Source organism: Humulus lupulus, chromosome 5 (assembly GCF_963169125.1).
Source record: "Humulus lupulus chromosome 5, drHumLupu1.1, whole genome shotgun sequence".
Classification (NCBI taxonomy): domain Eukaryota; kingdom Viridiplantae; phylum Streptophyta; class Magnoliopsida; order Rosales; family Cannabaceae; genus Humulus; species Humulus lupulus.
Window position 1 is genome coordinate 89399034 of NC_084797.1, and position 11696 is coordinate 89410729.

The window sequence follows — 11696 nt, forward strand, 5'->3', positions numbered from 1 at the left end:
GTCTCTCTACCAGCAACCCTGGAAGAAGGTTGTGGATTCTCAGGCGCGGGCGACGATTGTTCAGTGGGAGGCGGAGGAGTCGTGTTCTCCTTAGAAGGGTTGGCGCCAGGAGCATCCTCTGTTCGAGCCCTCTTTGAGGGAGTTTTACTGCTTTCCCCTCGAGCCCTTTTGCTGTCCTTCGGGACAGAAGCAGTAGCAGCAGTTTGGTAATGCTCGAAGAAGTCCTCAGAGTCCATACCTGCACAAAGGAAAATAATTCGAACAGTTAGATTAAAGGATCACGAGGAGCAGAGATCAAAGTGAAAGGATTACAAGTAAAATACCCAAGCTACACCTACTGGTCATAACATTATCTACTGAACTACCTAGTTCCTGGAAGAAATCTGAGTTTAAAGAAGGGGCGTTCCTAAAGTTGCCATCCCCATCAAATAGATGGGAAGGAATTGGCAGATTATTCAAAAATGAGAATGATATACCGTTTACTTCCGACGAGTTGTCAGACTGTTCGGTAGGCTCAACAACCTTTTGTTTCCCCTTGCCCTTGGTGATCGACGGTTCTGCTGCTTGGGGGGGAACAGCAGGTTCCCTGATTGTAACCCCAGTTGGCCTCTTTCTTGGAGGAGGCGCCTGAGGTTGCTGCTCAGGTCCCTGCTCAGCTCCCACATCAGCGTGAACACCACCCGCCGCAGGTTCGCTGGTTGCAGGTTGGGAGCCCTTAAGGCCAGCCAACCTAAGGTTAGCCTCATTGATCAAGTTTTTTACACTCTTAGCCACATTTGGCGTGCTGGCTAAGAGTGTTGCCCTCGACTCCATTCCTGGAGTGGGGGTCGGGCGTAACCATGGACCTGAAACACAATGGAACGGTGAAGTATTATGACAAGAAAGGTTTAAAGCGCAGGAACTACTGTTTTAAGGATCATTATTTTCCTTACCTCCTCGGGTGAAGGCCAGATTTTCCGCGGCGATGTCGGGCGTAAGGAAGTACTCCATATGATACTTCCCCACGTTGGAGATATGAGTGGTCTCGGACAGGAAGGTGCGTCCGGTCTCCTAGTGGAAAAAGTGGAAAAACCCCGTACCATCTTGGTTGGGGTTGGACTTGAGATCAAACAGATAATTGATCTCATGAGGAGAAAGAGCTAGCCATTTCTTGAGTTTATAAAGGATATAGAGCGCGGCCAGCATCCTATACCCGTTCAGGGTCATTTGAAAAGGGGCCACCCCAAAGTAGTTTACCACCCCTTGGAAAAATGTATGAAGAGGCAGGGTAGCACCTGCCTCGATATGATATCTCGACCAGGCGCTATAAGCCCCCCCTGGCAGGTTGGCTCGCTGGTCGATGGAAGGTCTGACTAGGGTTATCCCCGTCAGATTGTACTTATTTAAATAGTTGCTGATCATGCGAATTCTCACTGTACTTGAGGGTACCACATGCCACTCGACAGCCGGCTGGTCGGCATGGCGAGGACGGGCACGCCTCTGAACTTCGGTTTCAGGAGGGAATTCACCTCGACCACTGGTCGAGGGAGCATCAGCAGGAGGCTGACTTGGAGAGTAAGGGTTGCGTCTTTTTCTAGCCTTGGTTTTTGTTCTGGCCATTTTCTGAGTAGAAGCTGGTGAAGGATTTGGGTTAGAACGTGAAAATGGAATTTCTGAAATCAGCGTGGATGGATTTTCTTCGCCCTCGAGCAATTGAGCCAAGAGTTCATCTTCGATAGGTCTTTCTCCCCCCCAAGGGTCTTGCATATGAACTGCAAACAGACAATGGAGGAGATAAGACACAATCCGTGAAGTAGTGGGAGGAGCTGGGATAACGTTGCTCGTGCCTAAATAACCAGCAGCATCCTAGTCCTACACTAACTTCAACGTGGGTAGTTTAAAAGACAGATAGAAACAAAAAGGAAAGAAAAATGTTTTCTGAAAAGAACTTTTTCGACTCCTGAAGGGTGGGAAAAAATTTCGGTTTTTTCACCTGGCTTAAAGGTTGAATCTTTCGTCAACCTAACGTCCTAAATCAAAGATTCTATCTATCGAGGTATCGACTTAACCTATACAAGGCATAAAAACACACTTTTAGCTAGCAATAGATGGCTTATACCAAGAAACTCTTAAAACCCTATTCAAGAACGCAGAGGTCACAGAGTATAAAAATGGCATGCATGGCGTAATAGAAAGCTTAAAGAACGAAGTTCTTACCTGGGTGAAAATGGAAATTCGGAGAAAGATGGAAACTTGAATCGAAAGACCTGCGGCACGACGTTGGACTGGTTTTCAAAGCTCTGAACTCTGGTGCAAGTTCTTGAAAATATTTGCAAAGGTGATGGGTAAAAATTTCTTAAAAGAGAAGAAAGGCCTACTTATAGGGATCGAAGGGACAGCCAAACGACAGTAATCATCACTTCCCACTTTCGAAATGTGGGGAAGTGGACAAGCCGTTAGATTTCCTTTTTGGAAACCGAAAAGGCTTGATTAGACATAATTATATCACGGTTTTTGAAAATGCACGGGGACTCTGACAGGCATGGGAAGGTGAACGGTTGTTCCCTTAAGTTTCTTTATTGCTGGTCACACTAAACAAACTTGGGGGGCAAATGTTATCCCAAAAATCAGAAGTGAATGACATGGCAGGCATTAATTACACGTGGCAGACACCTGGCAGAACCTGTGTTCGACTATCGACCAGGAAGATATTCGGTATCATGCGATCGGTCTCTTCATACGACCAGTCTGGTCGTATGCACGTAATACGCGGAGGAAATCTTAGGCAGTTATGATGGAATCCGAAATTATCTCCCATGATTTCCTGAGTATCCGATTATTTAGGAAATAATATCTGTAACAAATCAATGTAAATCTTCCCTGAGCTTATAAATAGAAGAAGAGGGCTCAGGGAAGAGGATCATTTTTTTCTTTTCTGACTTCTAGATCACTTGAGATTAGAGTTATCAAATTAATCATATTGTATTGTTCTTCAGAGGTTGGTGAAACTCATTGAACCCTAGTTCTTTGATCACTCCTTTGGATCCCACATCAATAACAATCTAAGTGGACATAGGTTATTACCAGATCCTGGGGCCGAACCACTATAAAATATCGTGTTTTTATTATTTTCGTCATCACGTTCTTTTCAACGCATTCATCCACGTCAAGCGTATTTTGACTCCGTGTCAGTTGCCCAAAAATAGGGTCAACACTTATCATTCATAATAAAATTGAGTCGTTATTATATTTTTAAGAAAAAAAATTTACAAAAAGAATTATATTATTATATATAAATTACATGTTGGGTTATTTTGTAAAGATTTCAAAATAAAAATAGTATGTAGGAACTAATTCAATAAACACATAATACAAAATGTAATTTATATAAAATAATAAATAGACCGTTAATATTTATACAAATTGAATAGACCTTTAATTTTAATGAAATTACATGATTTGGGTTCAACTTTTCAACGAAAAAAATTACTGCGTACAAGATATATATTAAAACACTAAAACATCATGAACTAATTTATATATAACACTACAAATTAATTATTGAATTTAGGAAATAAACTTTGAGTCAACCCATGAATCATACAATCTCTTTAACCCAACATGAACTCATTTAATAAACATATTTGGTATTATTTTTTCTATTCACTATTGTTGTACTTCACTTTTATTATTTTTTAAGGAAAGAAATATTATATTAATTATTATAAAAATAGGTATTCACTAAAACAAATTGTTTAGATAGTTTAACTTTTTTTTTATTTAGGTTTTTTATTTCTTATTTTTGTATTAAATTTAATTAATGAAATATTGTATATTTTAAGTGTTTTATATTTTTTGAACTTGTTTTATTATTATTTATTTAAATTTGTAAAATATATATTTAAATATATACTATAATTTAAAGTTTATTAAATTTATCTATTAAAAAATAAAGCAAACGGTTTTCGTGCCTTCGGCACCAACATAAAACTAGTATCTAAATATATATATATATATGAATCTTATGCACATACTGGTTCGGTATTAATTCTCTCACGAATCAGCTCATTAGTATTTAATGTCATGTAATTTTTATTCAACTATCCATTGATGTAATTTACCTCTTTAATTGACACTTGAATGGGCTCCATGGGCCTTTGACTTGCTGTTTCGTCCATTTGTGGTGCTCAACGTATGAAATAATCGATAAGACAAATATGTGAGCCCTTTTTGGGGCCCTGATCTGTCAGTCTGCATATAACGTATATCCTGATGAAGACAAATTAAAGCTAGATCAACATTTGGAATCCTGACGCATATAGGTGGCCATCCTTGCACTCGACAATTCTTCTTCTCATTAGACACGTGGCTGTCATGTGCAGGTATGAATTCTTTTATTTTTCAAATTTCTCAGATTTCCTTGGTCACTCCGTGAAGGACACGTGGCCCTTTGATTACATAATGCTTACGCCCTCCCTTTTATTTGGGTAACTCCATGAACTAACCCTATTCAGTCCCATATTTATAACTCTAACCCTTAGTTAAAGTTTTTCACATTTTTAACTCTTTAAGACAAAATTACCCCTTTTGTTAAACAACCCAAATAACTCTTTCAGTTTCTTACTCTTCCCCCTTCCCGTCCATTGAAAACCCTCCCTCCCAAACCCAGATTTTTTCCCGTCGAAGCTGCGGTGGTACTCCGGCCAGCACCCACCTCGTCCCTCCTCCCACTTGCATCATCATCTCCACAGCCACCAGCCCCTTTTACACTCTTGGTCCCGAACCCACGAACCCATCCCCTCCGCTTGGTCCCGACGCCGAACCCACCCACATTTCAGCCATATCGTCGAGCCCACGTCGCCGGAGCCCAAGGTTTACAACACCTAAGACCCCACACTCCCCTTGCAAGCCCGATACCCTAGCCCAAGGTATTGTTGTTGGGATCCCTTGTTGTTATTATGACTCCTTTGTTTATTTTGAATTTTTACTTTGGTTAAATTTCGGAATTTCTAACTACTTGAGGCATGTTTTAATTGGGAAATAAGGAGTGAATTTAGTGTGAATTTGGTGTGAAAGAACGAGTGTGAACCATATGTAATTTCATTGAACAATATGTGAAATTGGTGTGAACCATGTGTGATTGTGGTGTGAATTTAGTGTGAACCATGTGTGAAGTGAAGTTGTTGTGAACCATATGTAATTTCAGTGTGAACAATGTGTGAAATTGGTGTGAACCATGTATGAAGTGAAGTTGGTGTGAACCATGTGTGATTTTAGTGTGAATAGTGTGTGAATTTGGTGTGAATAGTGTGTGAACGATGTGCGAACCATGTTTCGAAATTATGGTGAACAATGTGAGAATGATGTGTGAACCATGTGTGAATTTGGTGTGAATGGTGTGTGAACCATGTTCTGAACTTATGGTGAATAATGTGTGAATTATAAAAGGAAACTATACTAACTAACCCTATTAAAAGTGATTCTTGAACCTTTTCTTGATTATAATAAGCCATTATTAGACTTATTTCCTTGTAGTGAGGCAAGAGTATGATGAGAAACTTGTACATACTGTCAATATCAAATTGTACTGTCTTATTTTGAAGTGTTGAAATAATTTCTAAGTGATGTGTATTATGGTATGGCCTCGGCTGAAATCATGAATATATATACATATATTTCTTTAATATAACCAAGAAAAGGTTGACTAGAATGAGGAATGGGACTGTATTTTGGGAACTTTTGAGGAAAATATATTCTGGTTGTTGTGGGGTATGCACTATGATTAGGCTTGTTTTAGTTATAATAACTGTTATTTAAGGATGTCTCTCACATTAGTTACCATATGTACTAAGTGGTCAAGAGTAAGACATAGCTTATGGCAATGCTGGCCAGAGTTGCATTTGGTTCTGCAATTGCAGCCAAGGTGGTTTAAAATTAAGGTGACAACTAGAATTTGCAGTTGGTACAAATGATTGGCTGAGTTATGGAAAACTTGTACGGTAGATGGCTGGTGAAAAAGGTAGAGAATAGAGAAAAAGAGAGAAGAGAAGCTCTGTAACTCTTTGAGAATAGCGAATTGAGATGGCAAGACTAGCAAAATGAACTTAGGAGACCTTTATGCTCTAAACTCCCCTGTGTTTTCTTTACTTGTCATTGCTGCAGTGTTTGGTATTTTGGTTTGGTGTGATTTGGTTGCTGTAGAGTTTCTAAACTAGTGTACATAAAATGTACCTCAATAGTAACTATGTGTGAACTATGTATGAACTGTGTGTGAACTATGTGTGAATTGTGTGTGAACTGTGTGTGAACTATGTGAGGTTGGTGTGAATTTGGGTGAGCTATGCGTGAACCATGTGTAAATAATGTGTGAACCGTATGTGAAGAAAGTGTGAATATATGAGTTATGTATTAAGCGCTTATTTAATTTACCTTTTCAGATGTCACTCCTCATGCTTCCTACTGAAAGGCATTATCCAGCAAAGGCTGCGTATAGGGGAGGGAGCATTATGAGTACAATAATAGCAAAGTTCACGACATTTGACTTGTTGGAACGAGCGAAACAGTCACCATTCAAGCAATTATTCTTAGCTCCGCCTCTACAATATTCTGGAGTTATTATTCACCAGTTACTGGTTAGGAGAGTTGTTGGTAGAGGAAAGAACGAATACTGCTTGAATTTTAATATTTGTGGTCAGAATACAAGGTTTGGAATTAGTGAATTTGGTTTGATCACTGGATTGAATTGTGGAATTTCTCCGGATCAGGCAAAGTATAAAGAAATGACCAAGAGTAAAAGACTTCTCCAGACATACTTGAACAATAAAGAATGTTTGTCTTCTGAAGAGTTGGAAGATGGATTCAAAAGGTGCGATGTGAAAGAAGACGTATGGAAATTAGGTCTATGTTTTTTGGTAGACTCTCTTTTATTACCTAGTGAACCAAAGATGAAATGCTTTATTGATGTCCTTTCCATGGTGGAAAATGAAGATGACTTCTTCAACTATCCTTGGGGGAGATTATCGTACGAGAAGACATTATTCGGCTTGGCAAAAGATATGGAAAGGCTAAGGAATAAATACTTGAAGAATGTTGAGCAAAAGAGAAAAAGACCAGCACCTCAGTACACAATTTATGGTTATGCCATTGCTCTGCAATATTGGGCCTATGAAATTTTCAAAAAGTTCTCTGCATTTGCTGATCAACAACCCCTGGCCTTTCCAAGAATGCTTAGCTGGTCAGCGCATAAAATGCTGAAAGAGAAAGATATTGAAGGTGTATTTAAGAAAAAAAGTGTAAGTCGTTAAGATTTTATTTGAGTTTGTGATTTATAAGTAATGTTTATACTTTATTAATTTATTATTTTGTTGCAGAATCTTGTGAAGGCCACGCTCAATCCAAGACCCGAAGAGAAAGAATTTCATGACTCTATTATTCAAGGACCAGATGAACTACTCATGGGACGTGTTATTAGCTTTGTAGACGATGATGTGGAATTGGAGTTTGAAAGGGAAGAAAGTGAGGAATCTCCCACAAAGCCCGATGTAGCAGATGGGCATCGTCACGAGCAAGACAAGAAAGAGATACCAACTCCAATTAACACCCACCATGAAAAGTTGTTAGCTGATATTGACACTTTGAAAAGTAACCAACAAAGAATGGAGGAGAAGTTGGATTATCTAATTGAATTAGTGCTCTCGCAACGTAAAGGTAGTGATTCTGAGGATTCATTATTAGATGAGCATCTTGCTTCACCACACCATACATTTATTATGGAGCACGTTGTTGGAGAAGATAGCCCTAGCTGTAAGGTGGTATCTCCTGGAGATATGGCTGGGGTGGAATTCAAGAGAAGGAGGGTTCCAACGAAAAGAATTTTTGGTTTCGAGTTTACTGATCCAACTAAGAAGAAAAAGAAAGCAAAGACAATTGTAACTGATCCTTGTGAAATTAATCCCCTACAGCCATATGACGAAAAGCAAATGAGACGTTTTAAGAAATGGGTAATTGGTTTAAAAAAGAATGATAAGCCTATTTCACTCTTGGCTGGTTCGTGCACTGCGAAATGGTTTATTCAGCTACTTACACCACGTACATGGCTGGACGGACTGGTAAGACTACTGAAATAATTTTTTTTTAAAAATATATATAATTTGAATGCATATATACTTATTATATTTGGCATGCAGCACATTGATGCAGCTTTAGGGTTGATGAAAGAACGAGTGTACACTTACAAGAAGACTTACTCCGAAAGATTCACCATCGTGGATTCTATGTTCCAACAGTTCTTCGAACCACATTGGGAACAATTCAACAAGAAGAAAATCAAATCAAGCTACATTTGGCCACAAGAAGTGCTTGATTACTTGGTAGGTGATGATAACAATTTCAAAAGGAGTTGGAAAGACATTGATGAAGTGTTTACCCCAATTAATTTTTCTGGGACACATTGGGTGTTGTTAGAGATATCATTGACAAGCTGTCTTATAAAAGCTTATGACTCTGATATCACTGTGGTCTCCAACAAGGAGTTTGAGAATAAAATGAGCAGATGGGGAAAAATGCTACCATTTCTAATTCAATCCAGTGGGCTGTTAAGCCATAGGAAAGATGTCCAACTACAAGCACAGAAAGTGCGTTTTGAGTTCACAAGACTTGGCACAGAAAAAGTGCCACAGACCAAAACTAGGTATAACTCTGTTAACCATATTTATATTAAAAGACTTTGGTCTTCCAATAATCAATATGGTCTTCCAATAATTAAAAAACTTTATTTCCTTTGCAGTGGCGATTGTGGGGTATATGTCATCAAACATCTAGAGTACTTGCTAGCCAAAAAACCGCTATCCGAAGTGAATGACGACAACATGGATTTCTTTAGAAAAAAGACTTGTGTAGATTTGTTTTACCATAACTTACAACCATAGTTGTCTTTTATTTAATTATATGTATCTTACTTTTGAATGTATGAAGAAACTATGTCAACTTCATCTCATTAAATGGTATTGAATGACTTCGTTTATTTCATCTTAATAGTGGAATGGATAAATCTTTGTCACTTTTATCTTATTAAGTTATGTGTGAATTGGGTGTGAATTAAGTGTGAATCAGGATTGAAATATGTGTGAACCAGGATTGAACTAGGTGTGAACTATGTGTGAACCGCGTGTGAAATATGTGTGAATAATGTGTGAACTATGTGTGAATTAGGTGTGAATTATGTGTGAATATGAATTAGGTGTGTCCGAAACAACAAACTTTAACACAAAAAGTCGTATTACTGAACCAATCTAAAAATTCAAATTTCGCAAACTAAGTACAAACTAAGTAAAACAATAAAAGTACAAAGTAAAACAATAAAAGTACAAACTAAGCATGTCTAGACGACGGGGGACAAACAGTGGTGCACGTCACTCGATTGTGGCCCAGGACACCACATCTACTACATCTATGTTGTTTTCTATTCTTCTCACCCTTTGATAAACGTCGTTTCTTCTTTGGACGACCAGCCTTCTGCTTCACTAAAGGAGGAGCTATCATCATACTTCCTATGTCATTTGGTATCACCCAAGATTCTTCATTACCCAGCGTATATACAGATCCACCATAGGATGACAACCACGCTTCAACTGTGTAGAATCTGGAGCATAAACTATATGGACTAATGCCACGATCTCGAGCACCAGCTAGAGCGTGTTCACAAGGAAGACCTGTCAAATCAAATCTTCTACAACTACATGTTTTCCTCCTCAGGTCGACATCTCCATCAAGATCACCATCCAATACTGTTATTTCATACTGACTAGACGGAAAAGAGAACGAGGTAGTGGACTTGTCTGCTAACTTTCGCAAATCAGCTTCCACTTCTGTGGCAAGAGGACTTGTAGCCGCTGATGCTGCAGTTCGACGCTCGAAAAACCATTTTTGTAAAGTGTGCCTCATAAATTCCATGAGACAAGTAATTGGCCACCCACGTGCCTCAGCAATGACATTGTTCCAGCTTTCGGCAATACCTGTAGTCATTAAATTATATCGATGGCCAGGAAAGAAAGAACGAGCCCACTTTTCAAAACCCACTTGATTCTCTAAGTATTGAGCAATTGCAAGATCTTTGAATTTAATCTTCTCAAAATGGCGTAAAAACTCTCGCTTTCTATAAGCTTTTGCTGCAAGGAAGAATTCTTCATGGCAATGGTCAGTTTTGAACTTCGCACGAATATTCATGCTAACATGATGTATACAAGCACCGTGGTGTGCCTCAGGAAAAATTTTAGTCAAGGCACTTGCTATGCTAGTATGTCTATCAGACACGAATACTAGATTCTCCACTTCACCAATCGCTTCCTTCAACCTCAGTAGAAAATACAACCATGAGTCATTATTCTCTGAGTCAACTACTGAAAATGCAATTGGATATATTTGCTTGTTAGCATCTTGTCCCATGGCACATAACAAAGTACCTCCACACCGAGTAGTCAAGAAGGTTCCATCTACACATATAACTGGGCGAATATATGTCTTAAACCCCATTATAGAAACACCTAAGGCCATGAAGCAATATTTGAACCTACCTTCATTGTCCATCTGCAAATGAGTAACAGTTCCAGGATTTTTTTGTTCCATCATGTATAGAAATGAGGGAAGTTTCTAAAATGATGATTCTGGTGTACCTCTTATGTAAGCCAATGCATGCTCTCGACACCTCCAAGCTTTAGCATAGCTCATATGAACTCCATATGATAAACTCATATCTTTTACAATTGACCTTGGCTTGTAATTAACATCATCACCCTCAAATTTTCTCCTTATGACATGTCCAATAAGCCATGGGGATGCCTGACGGTGATCTTTATGTCGAACATCCAATGAGCATGTGTGTTCACCGAAAAATTTACGAACCTCGAACATATTGGAATTAACCAATTTTGTAGCCCTCAACCTCCATTTGCATTTATCATCAACACATACTGTACACCATATATTTTTCGCAGACTTCTTTACTTTAAACTCAAAGTTTTTCTTTAATGCATAAAGATGGAGTTTCATCTTCAACTCTTGCTTGTTCTCAAATATTTGACCCTCTTTTATTTCCCACGAATTGATACTCGAAGAAGATGTCAGTAATTGAGCTGTTGAGGCTGAAGTAGAGCCTTTTTCCCCTTGATTCAACAAAAGTGGAGTACTCCATAGATTATCTTCGCCAACCTGTCTTACTTTACGACCTCTATTATTTGAGGAATCATGGCTCTTCAATACTTCATTGGAGGTTGACTGTTGTAAATTATGCTTCACAAGTACATCATTGCAGGTAGACCTATCAATATTTTCATTATCATCTGAGCTTAATGCATCATTATTATCATCATCACAACTGTCTTCATTGCCATCTGCATCATTATTATCACCATCACAACTCTCTTCATTGCCATCTGCATCATTATTATCATCATCACAACTGTCTTCATTGCCATCAATGCAAAAATCATCATTCACTTTGGTTTCAACTGGAGGAATAGTATACAACTCACGTGTTTTAGTAACCAAAGGATCATTACTTCTCTTCTCTGTAGTAGACACACATAGGGGTGTCCGATGATTGATAGATGTTCCTATCTCATCAAGAAAAAAAGCAACATCTTCATCATTACTAATTAAAGATGGAGGGATACCTTTACTTCCAAAATGATAGATTACATTTAAGTCAAGATCAATACGAG

The 11696-nt window shown here is 38.5% G+C and overlaps 2 protein-coding genes across 2 annotated transcripts; one reads left to right on the top strand and one right to left on the bottom strand.

Annotated features, from left to right (window-relative positions):
• Positions 1–4549: 4549 nt before the first annotated feature.
• LOC133779287 (uncharacterized) lies at positions 4550–9001 on the top strand. Its single transcript, XM_062219263.1, has 5 exons — positions 4550–4907; positions 6417–7271; positions 7350–8087; positions 8166–8668; positions 8765–9001. Exons 2-5 carry the CDS (start codon positions 6417–6419, stop codon positions 8904–8906), a joined length of 2238 nt encoding a protein of 745 aa, XP_062075247.1. The 5' UTR covers positions 4550–4907; the 3' UTR covers positions 8907–9001.
• Positions 9002–9348: 347 nt separating this feature from the next.
• LOC133779288 (uncharacterized) lies at positions 9349–10602 on the bottom strand. Its single transcript, XM_062219265.1, has one exon. The coding sequence runs from the start codon at positions 10600–10602 to the stop codon at positions 9349–9351; it is 1254 nt and encodes a 417-aa protein (XP_062075249.1).
• Positions 10603–11696: the final 1094 nt, after the last annotated feature.